Source organism: Typopeltis vanoorti, chromosome 11 (assembly GCF_054136105.1).
Source record: "Typopeltis vanoorti isolate ZY-2024b chromosome 11, IOZ_Tvanoo_1.0, whole genome shotgun sequence".
NCBI classification, from domain to species: Eukaryota; Metazoa; Arthropoda; class Arachnida; order Uropygi; family Thelyphonidae; genus Typopeltis; species Typopeltis vanoorti.
Window position 1 is genome coordinate 13,042,460 of NC_143559.1, and position 22,076 is coordinate 13,064,535.

General features: G+C 37.0%; 1 protein-coding gene across 1 annotated transcript in view; it reads left to right on the forward strand.

The window, feature by feature from the left end:
• Hr3 (nuclear hormone receptor 3 ROR-beta) overlaps positions 1–22,076 on the forward strand; it is a 125,753-nt gene that overhangs the window by 19,744 nt on the left and 83,933 nt on the right. The window contains exons 4-5 of the mRNA XM_090400760.1: positions 5,798–6,020; positions 18,326–18,534. Of these exons, the coding sequence (XP_090256886.1) occupies positions 5,798–6,020; positions 18,326–18,534 (432 nt within the window). The remainder of the gene's footprint in view (positions 1–5,797; positions 6,021–18,325; positions 18,535–22,076) is intronic.

Here is a 22,076-nt window from a genome sequence, read left to right on the forward strand (position 1 = left end):
ATCAATACAGGAATTTAAGAAATATATGGAAATCATCCCTTATCACCTGGGAAATAAAAATTAAGCTTTACAAAGCAACCGTTCAAGCTATCTTCTTACATGGTGGAGAAACATGGAACGTTTCCACCCAAAAAGCAATAAAAACTATCAATAACTTTAATACAGCCTGCTTAAAACTGTTACTCAGTTATGCCTGGAAGGATCATATTTGTAATTCCACTATTTTAGAAGAGGAAAATCAAAAACCCTTGATCGAAACCCAGCACAGATGTCAACTTTATTGGTTTGGATATCATTTGAGACATCGTCCTTCTCCATACTTTAACATCTTGATGTTAAAGTATGAGTTTTATATGCTCTCTCTATTGGACAAAGACAGAGAGGAAGACCAACTAAACAATTTTGGCAGTATATTAACCACATTATCAACACTGATACTCTCTCTCTCTCTCCACGAGAAATAACTCAGCTGACTGAAAACAGTGAAACCTACATATGATAATTAACCTTTTCTTCTTCCTATTTATTTAGTTCGTTTCCCTATTTACAAATTGTAAATAAACCATGATGATGATAATGCTATGCATTATGGGAGGGGCTACTACCCAGACCAGTTTCAACTTTTATTGAGGTCTCATCAGTGGGAACCAGACTCAGAAATGATACCAAAGTTGAAAATAATGCAGAAGTCATATTTCCATATTTCACATGCAAACTTTGTTTGCTCACATTTGGATAAAGAATGAAACCAAGAATATAATTTCTTGGCATCTTTAATTTATAGTATAACCAGGTGCAAAAACTTTCATTTATCTCTAATCCAGAGTAAGTAATTTAGTAATTAGGTGTGACATCTTTTGACTACTTGTATATGAAAATATGACTTCTGCATTACTTCAACCTTGGTATCACTTCTGGGTCTGGCTCCCACTGATGAGACCTCAATGAATGGTCTGGGTAGTAGCTCTTCACATAATGCATAGCATTATATATGTCCATAAGGATACTAAGGCAATCGATGTGAAGTCATTAGCCTCTATATACAAGTAGCCCAGTCGTGAAGTTACCTCATGTGCAAACCTTCCTTGCTTACACTTGGATAAAGGGCAAAACTAAGAATATAATTTCTTGGTATCTTTAATTTATAGCTGGAGAGAGAGAGTAGCAATCCCTTCAGTTTGTCTGTAAAATCTCTTTTGGCAAATAAAATAACCTGAGTGGATAACAAAGTCAAACAGTTTGACTATATTCAGAGTCACACTGTTTGAGTTGTGAAAGCATATGAAAGCAATCTTCCAGAGGTACATTAGAATAAGAATTCACTTGGTTACTGAAGAATACTTTGACGAGCAGAGACAAGCAGGTTATTGCTCCTCTTTATCGAGCCTTGATGAGAGGAGGTGGTGAGGATACGGAGGCTAGTGACCAAGATGGTAGCAGGTCTATGGAATAAACCTTACAAGAACATGTAGAAGATTTCTGGATTACAGAAACTGGTTGATATGAGGAAAAGGGGTGATATGATTAAGACATACAATTTACTGAGGGGTTGTTACAAGATTAACCCCTTAACGCACCAATTAAAAATCGGAAAGCGGTCATTTTTCCGCCAATTTGTTTATTCTTTATTTTCTTTATACACAAAAGAACATTAACAAATCTTGGAAAAAAGCACAAAAAATGTCTCTTTTTGCAAAAAAAAGGTTAACTAAACCGCATCTACTTCGCTAAACTGAGTCCACTCGGTTGATGGACGTCCACTTCTTGAAATGCTTGTAGTTTTATACTTTTCAATGGAGAGTTCGATTACTTTGAGGCAAAAATCAAGTGAATCCATCTTACTGCTAGATTTTTGGTAAAGCACAAAAGCGTTCCACAGTGCCAGGTCTAAGAGATGAAAGAAAATCTTTTTATAATACTTCTTGCCTCTCTTTCTGGGTACAACATATGAAGACAGGTGTTGATCAATGCGATCAACACCACCCATGGTATGATTGTAATCCAACACAAGCTGTGGTTTTTTTTATTATTCTTCCTTTGCACATCTCTATATCTACCATTGATGTAGTGTGAATGGTAGAGATAAGAGAGATATTCTTCTTGTCCTTCCATTTCATTACACACGCTTTCCCTCTCTGAAAACCAATTACTTCTCCAGTTTTCAATTTTTTATTCTTCAATTCACTGGGTACTTCTTTTCGTGATACGTAATTTTCCATAAACATCAGTCTTATTTATTATCAATAAATCTGCTAATCCAGGTGAATTATAGAAATTGTCCATAGTCAAACAATAACCTTTATTCAATAAAGGTTTCATCAAAGTCATCATTACTTGCGAAGACATTGGATGATTGCTAAAATCTCTGTCCAGAATGGTATTGTTGTAAGTATAGATTATAAAATTATAGACATATCCACTTTGTGATTCACATAATAAGTATGTTTTTATGCCGAATCTGGCCCTTTTGAGAGGAATGTATTGCACCCATCTCAGACAACCTTTATAAAGCAATAAACTTTTGTCAATAGTCACCAATTTCTTTGGCATAATTGAATTGCCAAATTTTCTATTCAAATCATCATAAATTGCCAGATTTTGTCGAGTTTTTGACGAGGGCGATTTGCTGGATCAAATTCAAATCATTATTTGAAAAATGTAGAAATTGTTTTATGGCCTCAAAGCGTTTCCCACTCATACAATCCAGAAAAAATGGTGTATATAATAATGGATTTTTTGTCCTATAATGACGGTATTCTGGTTTTCTTACTATACTTTGCAGAAGTACAACAGCCAAAAATACTCTGATCTCATTTGAATTTGTGTCATACCAAGAAGTCTTTTCTTTACCATGGGTACGACTCCTCGCATATCTATTTGTTTCATACATAACACATTGAATCAATTGATCATCAAAAAAAAAAAACTCAAAGAAATTTAGGCAGTTATAATCGTGGACAAAAAATGTGCAAACACAAACGAAATAGCTGATATATGCCGTTGGCAACTTTTCTCGGCTGAAAGGAAATAGGCACAAAATTGTCTAGTGTGTATATTTGGTTGTATTTATATGTGAAACCATAATTCACGGTCACACTTATAAACTCGGGTGCGTGGAAAAAATTCAGTTTCTTGGACTCGAGTTAAGTCGGTTGAGTGCGTTAAGGAGTTAATTCAGAGGAAATTTTTCAGAACAGGTGTGCTGGTGGGAGAACTAGGGGCCATCCATGGAAACTGAGTAAGAGTTAGCAAGGGTTTTATAACTAGGTTTTTTTCTTGGAGAGTAGTGAACGAGTGGAATAGGTTGCCAGAGTCTGTTGTGGGTTTCATGACTGTGAATGAGTTAAAAGCAAAGTATGATAAATACTGTGCAAATGTTGGTTAGTTCTTGACATGATGTTTAGGACTTCCCTCGATGAGTCTAAGGACTCCTTGGAGTTGCCAATAATAATAAAAATAAAAATTAAACCTATTAATGAAATCAGCTCTTTGTTTGCCATCTACTAAGAATGGAGTACACCTTTTTCCTGCTAACTGGAGTATTAAATTCCATGTAATTGCAAGTTAATTTACTTTACTGATTGATCAGCATGTTTGACCAAACACATTTCTCAACACTAATCCTTTACTGAATCCAAAAAAAAGTCATAAATCTGGTCTTGCATCATGCAGTTACTGTACATGGCAAAATGATTTTAAGGAATGACGATGGTAAAGAGTTCACTGAACCAGTCGATATAGTGGAGTTACTGAGCGCGCACTTTGCAAAAGTATATCATCCAGGTGGTGACGTTGAAAAAATGAAGGAACCATTAGTTTATATGGGAATTGTGATGAATGAAGTGGAGGTGAATAGTCTATTACAGAACCTTAATGTGAATACATCTGTGGGATTGGATGGTATACCGGCACCGGTCTTGCATGAAGCGGCTAATGAATTATCAGTGCCCTTGACCAATGTGTTTAATCTGAGTCTCAGGTCTGGCTTAGTCCCGAAGGCGTGGAAAGAGGGGAAAATAGTTCCACTGCATAAAGGAGGATCCAAGACTATGGTTGCAAATTACCGACTGATCAGCATATCAGGAGTCATTGTCAAGGTCTTGGAGAAAGTAGTCAAGGGAAAAATACAGGAATGGATTGATGAAAATGAGATACTGTACAGAGGACAGCATGGCTTTGTGAAGGGTAGATCATGCCTCAGTAACTTGCTCAAGTTTTATAACAAGGTGATGGCTGAACTGGATAAGGGAAATGGGTTTACAGTGATACTGCTGGACATGGCAAAGGCGTTTGACAGGATACCACATGGAATTCTAATCCGTAAACTACAACATATGGGAATGGATATAGGGTTGGTGAGATGGATAGCTGGGTGGTTGATGGAGAGATATCAAAGAGTAGTTTATTCAGGAGTAGAGTCCAAAAAACGGCCTGTGACTAGTGGTGTGCCACAGGGTTCTGTTCTTGGACCACTGCTGTTTAATCTGTTCATTAACGATATAGGGAATGGTCTAAGTGGGACAGTTCATTTGTTCGCTGATGATGCAAAGTTGGGTAGGGCGATAGTGAATGCAGAAGATGTCAAAGTCTTGCAAGATGACTTAGATAGATTGGAGTTCTGGACTAAGGAGAATGGATGTCAATTTAATGTGACAAAATGTAAGGTTATGCATTTCGGAGTGAAAAGATTAGCAGCAGTATACCACATTGGTGGAACTGTACTCCAAGAGATTGATGAGGCCAGGGACTTGGGAGTGTTGGTGGATAGGGAGATGAAGTTTAGGGGGCACATTGCGAAAGTAGCTAAATCAGCTCATCAACTCACTTGGTTGTTGAAAAATACCTTGACGAGCAGAGAAAAACAAGTTATTGTACCTCTGTACCGAGCCCTGATAAGACCTCATCTCGACTACTGTGCCCAGATTTGGTCACCTCGGTTCCTTCTTGATGGGGAGGAGGTTGAGAGGATCCAGAGGCAAGTGACTAAGATGATAGCAGGTCTATGGAATGAACCATATGAGAACAGGTTGAAGATTTGTGGGTTGCAGAAACTAGTTGATAGGTGAAAAAGGGGAGATATGATTGAGACATTCAAATTGCTAAAAAGGATTCTATAGGATTAATTCAGATGATATTTTTGAGATCAGGACTGGTGGTGGGAGAACTAGGGGACACCCATGGAAGCTGGGCAAGAGCGTGGTTAGCAGGGGTGTTAGAGCTGGGTTCTTTACTTTTAGAGTGGTAAATGAGTGGAATAAGCTGCCAGAGTCTGTTGTGGGTGCTATGACAGTGAGCGAGTTCAAGGCAAGGTATGATAGATACTGTGAGAATGTTGAACAGCTGTGTGAACATGATGTTTAGGGCCTCCCTCGATGAGTCTAAGGACTCCTGGAGTAGCCCGTGGTAATAATAATAATAATAAAAGTTACTAATACTGTCCACAGGATCCTCTGAGATTATGCTGAATGTTTGTTTTTTTAAGAAAGTGCTAAAGTTCTTCTTCCCCATCCAAACCTCGACCTTGGTGGAATGTCTCTACCCAAAATTTTAAAACTGATCAAATAATAGACCAGTTTGCATGAAAATTGTTGATGGGAAAGTAATTAAAATGTTCTTTGTTGGATCACCATAGGTATCCTATACATACAGGAAATGTTGATTATGATGTCTAAAATTAAGCTTTGTTATGAAAGTAATAATGGTTACTTTTATTCGTAGATTCTTCAAAATTCATTTTAATAGTGAATCAAAGCAGATGTACTCTGGGTTCCTATTTTTAATACTTTTTTGAATTTAGCTGTAAAATTTGGTCGGATGTCTAAGAAACAGCGGGAAAAGGTAGAAGATGAAGTGCGGTTCCATAGAGCCCAACTAGTCCGTCCACAGCAGGCCCAGCCTCAGGCTCTCCAACAGCCACCACCACCTCCACAGCCGACAGAGACCTCACCTGACAGTTCCGTCTTTGATCAGCAACAGCAGCCGTCCTCTTCCAACCAGCATGTTTCCTACATTAATGGCGGGTATGAATCTTCACTGTTAATGGACCCTTAATCTAAATTTCTTATATTTACACTATCTTATTTTGTCATGAAAATATAGGTAATTTCATTTAAATTTTAGGAAGAGTTTTAAAATATAATCAACTCTTTTGGTAGCAAACTTCTAGAGAAAAGTTCATTATAGTAGAAGATTTGCTATAATAATTTTTTTTTCTTATTTTCAAATAGCATTGCTGTTATAAGGCTTTCACTGGAATATTTTCATTAAATGTATTACAGTAAATGAGTTTGCTATGCAATACTTAGGCAATGTTACTCAGAAATCAATACTTGATTTCTGAGTAACATATTAATCATGAGATTAAATGCGATCAGTTTTCTTAGGTGTTTTTTAGAGATATATCATTATTCTTGTTTAAATAATTTTGGTTTTTACTCTTAGTTTTATTCTAGGGTTTACCTTTCTATTCCATCCATTGTCATCACTTATGTTGCTCTTTTTCAAGTACTGATCCTGCATATCAATTTATTATTCTGTCTCATATTTTTATGAGTAAGAAATGTCTTTATTGCCCTTTAAAACCTTAATTAAGCATGAATGTCTTTCACTTAAGGCTGTTACAGAGCATTGTAAGTTTTTAATTTAAAAAAAAGAAGAAACAATTACATATATTGCTTTTTAATCATTCATCTGAGAGCAATCTAAGCAGGTCATTAGTGGGATTAATCTAACGAAGTCTAACTTCAGAATGGTGGGAATTGAAAGCGAGATTGAGAGAGAGGGAATGGTAAGAGGTATAATGTATGGCGACTCAATGATCTGTGGTGTTCAAGATAGGATGCGTGAGGAGTGTTTGCCAGGAGGAACAATAGAAAGGGTGGCTATGGCAATTAAGAGAGGTGAAAGGGTGGATGAGATGATTGTGATGGTAGGAACAAATGACTTGAGTGGTAATGTAAGTCGGGCAGTGAGAGATATGAGATTTTTGCTTGAGGCTGTATGGAAGAAGACAGAGAGAGGAAAAATAGTGTCCGTGTTGCCTAGGTATGATAATGACGAGCTGAGCAGAAGAGCAGTAATATTGAATGACATAATAGCTAGAATGTGTGACAAGAGAGGACTGGTATATGTGGATGCTTGAAGTGCATTTGAGGAAAGAGAGGAATTGTATGCGAGAGGCCACTTATATTTGAATGAGGAAGGACGTAGGCATCTGGAGAGATTGCTGTTCTGAACGAGTCAGTGTGTCCCAGGGAGGATGATAGTAGGGGTGGCCTCTTATGGGAATGGATACTTGGGAGAAGGTAGACGACATCAGGTAACACTGAGCCCAGTGGAGTTTAGAGGGGATAATGCTGGGTATAGAAACAGTGGCATTTATATGCTTTATACTAATGCCAGGAGTATCCGGAATAAGGGAGAGGAATTGGTGGCACAGATAGCATCAGCCTGGCCAAAAATTATTGGGATCACTGAGATGTGGTTGACAGAAGAGGATATAATAACAGGAATAGAAGTTGCTGGATACAGCATTTTTTGGCAGGATAGGAGGGGAAAGTGTGGTGATGGGGTACTGCTTATGATAAGTGACGACCTATGTCCTCTAAGAGTGGAGGGCTTTGGATGGAAGTGAGACAAATGATTTTGAGAGCATGTGGTGTGAGGTAGAGGTAGGCAAGACAGGATATTTAGTGGGGTGTTGCTACAGACCCAGGAGCACAGAGGATGGGGACCAGGAGATGTTTAGGGGTGGCCTCTGTTTGGCAAACAGAGGCCACCCCTAAAAATTTTGGCAAGTGCAAGAAGAATGATTATTATGGGAGATTTTAACTACAGTAGTATAAATTGGAGAGAGGAAGATGCATGTAGCAATAGGGGAATGGAATTTCTAGAATTCTTGAGGGACAAATGTCTTAGGCAACATGTAACAGAGGGAACAAGAAGTTCAAGAGTTTTGGATTTGGTTATAGCATCAGAAGAGTTGATAATAACTGAGATGACATCTCTCCCACCAGTTGGAGAGAGTGACCATATGGTTTTGACTTGGAAAATGAATAGACATGCAGGAGTATCAAAAAGACGGGAACTTATGTGGAATTATAAAGCAGGTGATTATAATAGTCTTAGACATCAACTTCGGGAAGTTTCATGGAGGGAGGAATTGGAAGGCTGTGATATCATTAGTGCGTGGGAAATTGTGAAAGAATATTTGTTAGCAGCAATGGTAAGTTGTATACCACGAGTGAAGAAGAGGACACAATTTGGAGTAAAGTGGATGACAAACAATATTAAACAGGAATTGCATGAGAAAAAGAGGCTGTGGAAGAGATATAAGGAGACAGGTGAAGAGAAGATGCATGAAGAATATAAGACGCAGGCCAGAAGAGTGACTAGTGTAATAAGGAAAGCGAAACTGGAATTTGAGAGGAGATTGGCCCTAAGATCCAAAGAAAATCCTAGGGAATTTTTTTAGCTATGTGGCCAGTAGGAGGAGAAATGACTGTGGAAGAATGATATTGTGGGATAAAAATGGCTGACTGATGCAGAGGACATAGTGGAATTGTTCAAGGAACACTTTATTGGAGTATTTCATCCTAGAGGAGTCAGGTTTAATGCTAGAGGGATAGGGCAGGTTTGAGGTTTAGAGGTACAGGAGGAGAGTGTGTTTCAGATACTGAGTACTCTGGATGTCAGTAAAGCTTTGGGACTGGATGGTATTTCACCACGAGTTTTGAGAGAATGTGCTAGGGAACTGACATTGCCTTTAACCTGGCTTTTCAATGAAAGTCTGGCTGCGGGAAAGGTGCCCAGGGAATGGAAGGAAGGTAAGATAGTGCCATTGCATAAGGATGGTAACAGACTGGAAGTGTCTAATTATAGGCCAGTTTGTGTGTCATCAGTAGTTGTTAAGATCTTGGAGAAAGTAGTGAGGGACCGTATACAGCACTGGGCAGATGAGGGTAATGTTATCTGTGAGAGTCAACATGGATTTGTGAAAGGGCGCTCTTGTTTTAGCAATATGCTAGCCTTTTATAATAAAGTTACAAGAACATTAGATGAGGGAAAGGCATATACTGCAATTTTCTTAGACTTAGCGAAGGCATTTGACAGGGTGCCACATGATAAGCTGATATTTAAGTTGCAGCACATGGGTCTGGATGTCAGATTGGTCAACTGGATTCAGGATTGGCTGTCTGATAGATATCAGAGAGTTGTGTATGGTGGAGCAGTTTCAAGGAGGCAGGAGGTTACAAGTGGGGTCATAGGGCTCAGTACTAGGACCTATATTGTTTAACCTTTATATCAATGACATTGCCAGTGGATTGCAAGGGGATATTCAGTTGTTTGCAGATGATGCAAAGCTGGGAAGGATTATTAGTAATAGTGCAGATGTGGTAGCCCTGCAAGAGGATTTGAATAAGCTAGATAGATGGGCAAATGAATTGGGGGTGTCAGTTTAATGCAGCAAAATGTAAGGTCTTGAGGTTTGGGAAACATCGATGGGATGCTGCATACTCTATGGGAGGAGTTATACTGGAGGAAGTAGGGGAGACAAGAGATCTGGGGTTGATGATTGATAGAAACCTGAAATTTAGGGGACATATTGCAAAGGTGGTGAAGGTAACACAGAGGATTGTTGCAATTATGAGAAGGACACTGACCTGCAGAGATAAAAGGGTTATCATTCCATTGTATAAGTCTCTGATCAGACCACACTTAGACTATTGTTCTCAGATTTGGTCCCCAGGATTTGAAGGGGATAAATTAACTGTGGAAAGGGTACAAAGACGGATGACAAAGATGGTTTCAGGATTGTACAATTTTGGTTATGAGGATCGGCTGAGGGAATGTGGACTGCAGAGTTTGGTGGATAGAAGAAGGAGAGGTGATATGATTGGGACCTTTAAACTGTTGAGAGGTGGTTACAGGGTTGACACAGGGGAGTTCTTTCGCTTGGTTGAACAGCGAGAAGGAGTGATGACAAGAGGCCATCCCTGGAAGTTATGAAAGGAAACTATATGCAAGAGGGTGAGGAGTGGTTTCTTTTCATGGAGGGTGGTTGAACCGTGGAATGCATTGCCTGATGGAGTGGTGAGAGCGAGAACGGTCAATGAGTTTAAGGAGGGGTATGATAGACTTTGTGTTTCTTAGGGGGAGACCTCCCCTCGATGAGTCTTGACAGACTTTATGTTCTTAGGAAGGACCTCCCACGGTGAGTCTTTTGACTCCATGGAGGCCTGAATAATAATAATAATAAAATTATGAATGTACATCAAATTGGAACAAGGTTAAAAAAAAAAAGAATAATAGCATTCAGCATAGAAATATGAAAGAAAAAAAAGTCCCACAAACATTACTGTAAACAATAGTGACAATTATTTTTTTGCATTGATTTTTTTTTTTTGGGGGGGGGGTATCACCTATTTTTAAGAATGCTTGCAAGTGAACAGCACCACTAGTTTTCTTTATCATTTATCTGTCTATCCAATTACCTGCTTGAAACAACTTTGAGAATAGATAAACTGATTTTGATAGAATTTATGTATTAAGACTGAGGAAAATTGTCATGTGATTTTATTTGTAAATGAGATCTCATTATGTACAGTGAACTTATAGGATCCACAGGAATACTTTGTTATCCTGAATATCTGCTATAGTGATTTTTTTTTGGAACAATTTTGCATTGGGCTATGGTTTAGGACTTTTCACGTATTTGTTATAGGGAGAGTCAACTACTTCACACAAAGGAAAAAAAAAACATTTTTTCTCCTCATGTCAGTGACGTAACTTCACTTGTGAATGATGCACACTGTGGAGTATCCCTAGGGTGCTGTAATTGCACACTTCTTTTCTTTTGTATTATTAGTATATCATAATACTGCAAATGTGTCTGCAGCATTACATTATATGCATGCATTCTGACCCTTGGTGATCAATCTAACAGATAAGCTTAGGTGTTGATGGTTATTCATGACTTATTTTTCACGCTATTAACAACACCACCAACACTTTTATCAACAAAGATGTTTTATTAACGCTTATATTTTGCTGATTTTCAACTCAGCATCATCAGAGCACAACGCACATGTAACCGCGACAGTGAGTGAGTGAAACAATATAATTGCAAAAGACAAAAGATCTAAAGTCCTATTTTTTTGTCGCCCTCTAACGGAAAAAAAAAAAAAAAGAAAAGAAAAAGCAGTTATCCAGGAGTTTTTCTTAGGATAACCGTCTCCCAAATTTTTGGCAAATTAATGCAACCATATTTGTTAAGGTTGGGAGAATTCTTCAAAGCCATTGCTGACTCAAAAAATAATCTTTCAGATCTATAACGACTCCTAAATAGCACATTCGTTTTCCTCCATCTAATCCTGTGTGAAGGAGTGTCCAAAGCGTGGTCTGCCAGTCCCGACTTGCCATAGTAATAGTAGCGAATGTATCTTTCATGTTCTTCCAGACGGATGTTCACTGATCTTCCTGTTTGCCCATAATAGGCCAAGTCACAGTCACATAGAACTTCATACACTCCTGGGTGTGCTAAAGGGTGAAGTTTATCCTTAGGCGAGCGAATCAGAGTTGCCAGCTTGACATGAGGTTTAAAGGTGGTGCGAAGGCCATGTTTCAACAATACTTTGGCTATCTTTTCCAATGTACCTCTGATATAGGGAATAGAAATGGTCATGTTGTATTCTTGTGTATTAGGGGAGGGTGAAGTAATCGGCTTATGTAGTATTTTATCTATTTTGTAGGGATTGTAGCCATTGGCTAAGAACGTATGGTGCAGGTACTGGAGTTCAGTGGTCAGAGCTGTATCGTTAGAACAAATGGCTCTGGCTCTGTGTGTAAGTGTTTTTAAAATGCCGTACTGACCACCGAACTCCAGTACCTGCGCCATACGTTCTTAGCCAATGGCTACAATCCCTACAAAATAGATAAAATACTACATAAGCCCATTACTCATTACTCTTCCCTCCCCTAATACACAAGAATACAACATGACCATTTCTATTCCCTATATCAGAGGTACATCAGAAAAGATAGCCAAAGTATTGTTGAAACATGGCCTTCGCACCACCTTTAAACCTCATGTCAAGCTGGCAACTCTGATTCGCTCGCCTAAGGATAAACTTCACCCTTTAGCACACCCAGGAGTGTATGAAGTTCTATGTGACTGTGACTTGGCCTATTATGGGCAAACAGGAAGATCAGTGAACATCCGTCTGGAAGAACATGAAAGATACATTCGCTACTATTACTATGGCAAGTCGGGACTGGCAGACCACGCTTTGGACACTCCTTCACACAGGATTAGATGGAGGAAAACGAATGTGCTATTTAGGAGTCGTTATAGATCTGAAAGATTATTTTTTGAGTCAGCAATGGCTTTGAAGAATTCTCCCAACCTTAACAAATATGGTTGCATTAATTTGCCAAAAATTTGGGAGACGGTTATCCTAAGAAAAACTCCTGGATAACTGCTTTTTTTTTTTTCTTTTTTTTTTTTTTCCCGTTAGAGGGCGACAAAAAATAGGACTTTAGATCTTTTGTCTTTTGCAATTATATTGTTTCACTCACTCACTGTCGCGGTTACATGTGCGTTGTGCTCTGATGATGCTGAGTTGAAAATCAGCAAAATATAAGCGTTAATAAAACATCTTTGTTGATAAAAGTGTTGGTGGTGTTGTTAATAGCGTGAAAAATAAGTCATGAATAACCATCAACACCTAAGCTTATCTGTTAGATTGATCACCAAGGGTCAGAATGCATGCATATAATGTAATGCTGCAGACACATTTGCAGTATTATGATATGCTAATAATACAAAAGAAAAGAAGTGTGCAATTACAGCACATGGCCTTTTTGTTCTAACGATACAGCTCTGACCACTGAACTCCAGTACCTGCACCATACGTTCTTAGCCAATGGCTACAATCCCTACAAAATAGATAAAATACTACATAAGCCCATTATTTCACCCTCCCCTAATACACAAGAATACAACATGACCATTTCATGTTGTATTCTTGTACTGTTGAAACATGGCCTTCGCACCACCTTCAAACCTCATGTCAAGCTGGCAACTCTGATCCACTCGCTTAAGGATAAACTTCACCCTTTTGGAGTGTATGAAGTTCTATGTGACTGTGACTTGGCCTATTATGGGCAAACAGGAAGATCAGTGAACATCCGCCTGGAAGAACATGAAAGATACATTAGCTACTATTACTATGGCAAGTCGAGACTGGCAGACCACGCTTTGGACACTCCTTCACACAGTATTAGATGGAAGAAAACGAATGTGCTATTTAGGAGTCGTTATAGATCTGAAAGATTATTTTTTGAGTCAGCAATGGCTTTGAAGAATTCTCCCAACCTTAACAAATATGGTTGCATTAATTTGCCAAAAATTTGGGAGACAGTTATCCTAAGAAAAACTTCTGGATAACTGCTTTTTTTTTTTTTCTTTTGTTAGAGGGCGACAAAAAAATAGGACTTTAGATCTTTTGTCTTTTGCAATTATATTGTTTCACTCACTCACTCACTGTCGCGTTTACATGTGCGTTGTGCTCTGATGATGCTGAGTTGAAAATCAGCGAAATATAAGCGTTAATAAAACATCTTTGTTGATAAAAGCCTTGGTGATCAGTATTGTTATCTAATTATCTAAGACCCTCCAGGGAGTCAAGGACTCATTGAGAGAAGTATATTTCTCAAAATTATGCCCATGCTTCTATAGGCCAAAACTTTAAGTTAGAATGATATGCATAAGATCATTTACTATACAAAAACAGCTCTACCTCTGCTTCATAGATTTCACAGGAAAGCATTTGACACTCTCTCATGATAACTTTCTAGGAATCTTAGAAAACATTGGACTGAACTCAAAATATTTAAGGATTTAAAAAAAAACATACTGAAATCAACAATCCACAATAAAGATAAGCAATCCTTTTTTATAATGGATAGATATGAAAAAGAGGACTCCAACAAGGATGTGTATTATCACCATTGATGCTTAGGATCTTCTTGGTCATGCAAGAAATTGAAACACATAGATGCATTTCATTTGGTGAAAGAAATATAAATACCCTAAGACATGCAGTACTAATCACCAAGAATGAAGATGATTTGCAAAATATTAGTTCATAAACTACCAGAGAGCTGTGATAAATTTGGGTTAAAAATAAACACCCACAAAACAAAAGCAGTTATAATCAGAGATAAAGCAATGGATAAAAACCTAAAGATAACCTTGAAAGGCCATCCTCATAGAACAAGTAGATAGATTTATATATCTGGGAAATCTAATTACTGATGACAGAAATGTGAAAAAGAAATAAAAACCTCGAAAACAATGGACTATCATAAAATAAATGGGGGAAAAAATGATTGATGGCTCTGGAAATGTGATTACCAAGAAGAATGATGCATATTAGCTGTATTCAAAAGGTCACAAATAAACAAGTACTTGATAGAGGAAACAAAGAAAAAGAAAATTACTGAAGATGAGAATGAAATTTTTAAGATGTGCTAAGAGAAGTAGGATTGATCTTTATGATCATCGCAGGAAAACTACAGGAAAGAAGAAGAAACCAACAAAGACATCACTATATGAAGGACATTGTACTCTGAACAGGCAAAAGTAACGCACAAATCTTTAGATGCATCTCTAAAGGTAGGAATGAGTGGAAGGCCATGGCCACCAACTTCCAGATCAGAGATAGCACTTGAGTGAATAAGTAGTTAAAATAATTAACTCAGGGAAGGTAAATGTAAACTGCAACATCCAGGTTGTTTATTAAGGACATCTTATATTTGTGTTTTTCAAAAAATTTTATCCAGGTTTTTATTAAGGACATCTTGTATTTGTGTTTTTCAAAAATTTTTATAAACTATCACAGAGGACAAAAAAAGAAAAGAAAGACATTGGTATATTTTTATATTGCTTTTATTCAGTTATATCTGGTTAGACTAGGTCTTAGTTTTGCTTACATTAGTTTCTGTGGTTTGTTGTTTTTTTGTGTGAATGTTTGAGTAGTCCTATAATTAATGAAATTATTTTTTGTTAACGTTTAACATTTTACTTCATTTTTTCCAGTTTAAAATGTATAGTGTATTCTATATCCTCATACCAAATAAGTTATATAAATAACCACATTTAATTAAGCACATAATTAATCACAGTTAAAGCTGTTATTAAAATTGGGTAGTCTTTTGTTTTTTCAGGCTTGAGGTAGGAACAGAGTGTAGGAATTTCATTTTTTTTTCCCCCAAATTTTTCCATGAAGTGATTAGTGAGCCATGTGAAGTGTAGTTAATCAGATAATCAGTTTGAACTACCAGCCTTGTTGACTAAATAAATAGATAGATATCAAACCTCCTCTCTAGGCTGTAGGTTTGAATTCTGCCATGTGCATGGATGTTTGTGAATATCTTTAGATGAAGATAAATTTCAATGCCAAGTGTGAGACTTCTGCTCCACTCACTGGAGGCATGAATTGGCTTGAAAGAGTTCCACTAATGGTCTCAAGAGCAAGAATTTTTAACTTATGTAAAACAATAAAATAAAACGCTGGCCTGTCCATGGTACTAATATTATATAGGTTTGTAACTTTTTGTGGATGGCAGTTAATATTAAAAAGGAGTATTTCTCAACAGTGAAATAATTTTAGAGCTTTATTATTATTTTTAATGGCATTCACACCCATAAGAGATTAAGTCACTCACTGTATTAAAGGAATTAGAGGATTTTAAAGGTTAAATCGCAGAACTCTATTCTAGAGACTAGATCTGACCATTTATTTAAGTCCTGAAGTGGCTTGAAAAAGTTCCATGTATGGTTTCCAGATCAGAGTTTTTGGATTATATCAAAAAAAACTTAGCTTACTCATGGTAAGATAAGTTTTTTTTTTACAACGTAGGTTTATAATAGAGAGAGTATTTCTGAACAATGAAATAATGTTAAGGCTTTATTATTATTTTCCCCACATATGATTTGCCAGCAAAGGTTGGTCGATTGGTAGAGCCTGTGCTTCTAATTGCTCAGCAAAAAGTTAAGCAAGTTTGAGTGCAGTTAGTAGTTGGAAGGAGATCAATCGTTCGATCTCCTTCCAACTAGGCTGTTGGCACACTCTCCCTCGATGAGTCTTTGGACTCCCTGGAGGTGTCAAATAATAATAATAATAATAATCCCTAGCAGATTTAGTATAGTGTGTGTGTGTGAGTTAAGGCTAGATAATCTGGAAACTATTGTAAAAATCATGTGTACTTTATCAAGACAAAGTACTTGCCTTAATCTATTGGAAAGCATAATAAAAAGATAATGAAAAGTGAGAACAAACATACAAAGTCCATTTTTTACTGTTAGGGTAGAAATGACCATATGTGGAATGACCTTCAGTGACAGGTTGTAAAGCAGTGAATTTTATATATAAATCATCTAATTTGACATCAAGTCAGTAATCAACTTTTATTGTTCAGGACTTCAGTGGAATCATGAGACTTATCTTAAAAAGTCCTTAGCAAATACAGTCTATCATGTTATTTCTTAAACTGTCTGCACTCTTACCCTCTTAGTCACCAGTTTCTTTTTCAACTTCGGTAGATTCTTGTTATTGTTGCTCCCTTTGTTCTATTATTATTAGGTTATATGTCCATGGAGTATAAGGATGTTTTGTGAGATCAGTTAACTGACCTTCAGCTGAAAAATTCCACCTAAGATTCCTCTCTTCTTGAAGAGGGTCTTTTCCAATTAAAGGACACATTGTTCCATCATTCTTCCAGAGGTACTTCTACTATATGAAAAATTACTCCACTGTCAATCTCTCAATAATTCTCTAAATTCTCAATATCTCTAAATGCCTCTCAATAGCTTAGATGTCTCAGTCAAATCACTTTTTTGTCTTCTATCCACTAGACTGCAGTTTGTTTGTCTTTAGTCTGTTCTCATAACCACCGTTCATTCCAAAGTCCTAATATAATTTTTGTTATCTGCTTTTGTATTCTCTCCAAGGTTACTTTCTCTTCAAATGCTGGTGACCAGATGTGGTCTGATTGAGGGTGGTGGTTCTGTTGTATAAATCTTTGATCAAATCACATCTTGTCAACAGCATTTGGAGAGGACACAGAAGCAAATAAAAATTATATCTGGACTGTGGACTGAATGGTGGTTGTGAGGACAGACTAAAGGGAAACAGACTTCATAGTTTGGTTGAGAGAAGAAGTCTGTTAGCCAGTGTCCTGTCCAGTATTTTAGTAATCTTCGAAATTTCCATTCACCACTTTTGTATCCCCCCCCAGAACTTCAAAAATCTATCAAATATCACTCCCAAGATCTCTTCCCGTCTCCAGTTTAGTTACACAGTGGAGCATGCAGCTTCTCACCTGTGGTCCCAAACTGAAATAATGAATGAAAGGAAGAATATATAAGCTGAATAAATGTACATGTCAGTCTGAATGACACACCCTTGTAATGTGATCATTCAGAAACTCAACTATATTTCTTCTGATGCTCTCATTCTCTTGCCATCTGAATTCATGAAAGTTATCATTTTATCCTACATGCAGTACAAGAACTTTCTGGTGTTTCTTTTGGCCTGGTTAAGGTTAATTTACTCTCATAATCCTCTTGCTTGTGTGTTTACAGTTCTTCAACTTGTTTATTGTATTTCTTCTTGTATTCATTATGCATCACTTTCTTTTTATGTAAACCTGCTTAATGATGTTGTTATTTATTTAACTTCCACCTGATTTATCTTCCTGACTCTAAGAATGCAGTAAACCTCCTTGACCATTCCTCATGCTCGGTTTCTTATGTCATGGTATTGCTCTCAGCTAATCGTAATTCTATAGTTGGCATATACCTCTTTATTAACTGAAAACTCCACATACTTGACTACTCATGTCCCCCCCCCCTCCAATTGGTAACAAAATGGTCAACTTACTTATAGGCATTTCTCTGATGCTCTATCATCACCAGATCCATCACTTTCAAACTCTAGTTCTCTTATTTCATGTACAATTCTTATGTAATTATGTCTCAATAATTACATCTTACATAAAATCCATTTCCTTCCCACCGTATGTCCTTTACTCCTTTGTCTGTGTCTCCATAGTTATTCCTGTAGTGCTAGAAGAAAGAAGAGGAATGGATAGAAATTGCAATCACTGGTTCTGGCAAGAGTATATACTTGGCACAGCATGGATTTTAAAAAATATATATAATTTCTTGTTTGCTGTAATATAATTATTTTTTAAATTTATAATGAATAATGAAACATTAATTACAGTGATTCGTATATTTGTTAATTGTTTTTCTTTCTAGGTATCCATACAATGGTGACCTTAGTACGTATACACCAAATGGCTATGCTTACACTCCTCAGGGCATGCATTTTGATTTGGGAAATACGGATTTTGTGGACAGTACAACATTTGATCAACAACAGCAGCAGTTGGAGCCACTGCCTGACACCAATGGTCTTCTCATAACAGCTGTGCCTCAAGGAACACTATCAAATAGCACACATTTAGGTAAATATTAGAAATATTTTAATATATATTATGGCTAACTTAAATTACAAACAAAATGTTATAGCAGTGCTACTCATATTTATCAGGTAATAAATCCATGCTCGTGAAACTAAAATTGATACTTCAAAAGGAAGTTGTCTTTTTAGTAATCTTGTACCGTTTGTATATTAAGTCTGAAGAGTAATTGCTCTCTTCTTTGAAATTTGGCTGTTACAGTTATTCGACAAACAAATTTTAGTAAATATTTGCTTTCCAGAATGCAGATGCTGGAGAAAAATCAATTTCTTTTCATGGCTAGTACTGTATCATATATTTGCTTTCATTAGGAATTGCATCAATAATAAACTGCTATAGTATCGTAAAAGTTGTAGAAGTTTGTTTGTTTTGCATTTGAATTGAAACAGAAAATTATTCATTTTCTCGTTCAGTTAGAATGCCATGCAACTATTCTTTCCTTTATATGGTTCCTTTAACACAATAAGAATAGTAGAATTTTTTGCCAGCCTAGCTGAAATCATTAAAAAAAAAGTGGTTGGGGGAAAAGGATTTAAGTGACAGTATGGGATAAGTGACCTAATCATATTAATAAGACTTCATTTTTCACATGGTAAATTTATTTCAAGACTTGATTTAACAGGTTCATTGCAAAGAAAGTTCTATTAGCTTCTGTTAATATATTCATGCATGCTTTTTTTATTTTATGCTTTAATAGAATATCATATTTGAATCCCACATCAAGTGAATAATAATTAATTCCTGTTACTCCAAGGAGGAAAAAATGTGGAGCAGGAAAATAAAGGGTCGTCAAGGTTGTCAAGGGTACACAAGGTCTTGGAGAAAGTAGTCAAGGGAAAAATAGGATACTGTATGGGGGACAGCATGGTTTTGCGAAGGGTAGATCATGCCTCAGTAACTTGCTCACGTTTTATAACACAGTGACGGCTAAGGGTAATGGATTTACAGTGATTCTACTGGACCTTGCTAAGGCCTTTGACAGAATACCACATGGAATTCTAATCAGTAAACTGCAGCATATGGGAATGGATATAGGAGTGGTGAGATGGATAGGAGGGTGGTTGATGGATAGATACCAAAGAGTAGTTTAATCAGGAGTAGAGTCCAAAAGACGGCCTGTGACTAGTGGTGTGCTGCAGGGTTCTGTTCTTGGACCGCTGCTGTTTAATTTGTTCATTAACGATATAGGGAAGGATCTGAGAGGAACGGTTCATTTGTTCACTGATGATGCTAAGTTGGGTAGGGCAATAGTGAATGCAGAAGATGTCAAAATTTTGCAGGATGATTTGGATAGATTGGAGGTTTGGGCTAAGGAGAATGAATGTCAATTTAATGTGGTAAAATGTAAGGTTATGCATTTTGGGGTGAAAAGATTAGCAGCAGTATATCACATTGGTGGAACTACACTCCAGGAGATTGATGAGGCCAGGGACTTGGGAGTGTTGGTGGATAGGGAGTTGAAGTTTAGGGGGCACATCACAAAAGTGGCTAAATCAGCTCATCAAATCAATTGGATGAAGAAGAATACTTTGACGAGCAGAGATAAGCAAGTTATTGTTCCTCTGTATTGAGCATTGATAAGACCCCATCTTGATTACTGTGCCCAGATCTGGTCACCTAGGTTTCTTCTTGATGGGGAGGAGGTTGAGAGGCCAAGCGAGTGACCAAGATGATAGCAGGTCTATGGAATGAACCTTATGAAAACAGGTTGAAGATTTGTGGGTTGCAGAAATTGGTTGATAGCCAGAAAAGGGAGATATGATTGAGACATTCAAATTGCTGAAGGGTTTCTATAGGATTAATTCAGAGGATATTTTTGAGAACAGGACTGGGGGACATCCATGGAAGCTGGGCAAGAGTGTGGTTAGTGAGGGTGTTAGAGCTGGGTTTTTTACTTTTAGATTATTGAATGAGTGGAATACGCTGCCTGAGTCTGTTGTGGGTGCTATGACAGTGAATGAGTTCAAGGCAAAGTATGATAGATACTGTGTGAATGTCAAATAGTTGTGATGGATATGATGTTTAGGGCCTCCCTCGATGAGTAAGGACTCCTTGGAGTCACCCGTAATAATAATATGTTTAATTTTCAGAATATAGATAAAACTTTTCCTTAGCTACATTAAACTGAAGTTGTAATTATTTTTAACTTGAAAATACTCTTGTAGGAAATTTCTACTGATTACACATGCCTGCCGATTAAGACTTGTCAAATGGAATTCAAATGAAAACTTGCTAAACTAATTTCAAAAATTATATCCATTTTTGGATCACATAATGGTTTTTTACAAACTAGGAAAATATACAACAGAATGCATCTTTCTTCTTCCTCTATTCGTTTATCCTGCTTCCAATGTTACATTGATGCGACTTTGTTAGTACAACCCCCCCCCCCAACCTGCCTGCCACTGGGGGGGGGGATATTTTTGACTGTAGAGGCATGTGTTCACAGGGCGATTTTTCGTCCTTTGCTCACTATACTAACTCTGTCAGGAAAATATACTAATGAACCTTAAACCTCATATTACAACTGAAATTTCTTGAGCATATTTTTAACTATGCTTTTACAATCAAGATCTTTTGCTCTTACATATATAAAACCAGTCCATAACTCATTTTTCATTGTTACTGTTGTTTCTTCAGTTTATTTTCTTACATTTGACCTCACAAAAATATCGCCAATGAGTTTGAAATTTAAAAGACTTGGAAATTTTTGGCAGGCAGAGATAATTAAAACATTCACCATTTTTGTTTACCTTAACTGCTTCATTAATCCTAATTTTATAAAAAGCAGTGGTAAGAGAACTTTATTTTGATTCACTAAACTTTTACATTTCTTTTTTTGTTTGGAGTAAAGATATTTCGCCCTATCCACTGATTTTTCACACATTGCTCATTAAGGGTTCTGCTGTCTATTCATAAAGCATATAGTGAACTTTTATAGAGTCTTTTATATATTTATAATGAAGATTTTCATATATTTCTTAAATTAGCAAAATGTATGATAACTGGCAGAATTGAAAATAAGGTCATTTCTGTTGCAGAACATCCTTCAAGCTTCTTTTAGAAGACTCATTGACCATACCCCTTTGGCTTCAATCATGTACTTCTACACCCAAGTGATCATGGGTAGTCACTTGGGAAGTGACTAAGTTTATGAATGTTCCCTTTAGAAAAGATTATATGCTGAACTACAAACAGGAAATTATGACCAACTGAGGAGTATACTGAGTTCAGTGAAAAGGGATCAGTTGATGGATGGGAAGAATATCCACAGTGCATGGGAAGCATTTAAACGATGCAATATCAGAGTGTGTGTGTCCTGAGAGTTCGAAGAATAAATAGGATAGGAGTCAAATGGATGTGTAATCTTATTAAGCAAGAGACTCGTAAGAAACGGGTGATGTGGAAGGAATACTGTGTGCATTATGAAAATTATAAGCAGCAGGCTAGAATGTCACAATTGTTGTACGGAAAGCTAAGTCTGAGTATGAAAAGAAACTGGCTCTGCATGCCAAAGACAACCCATG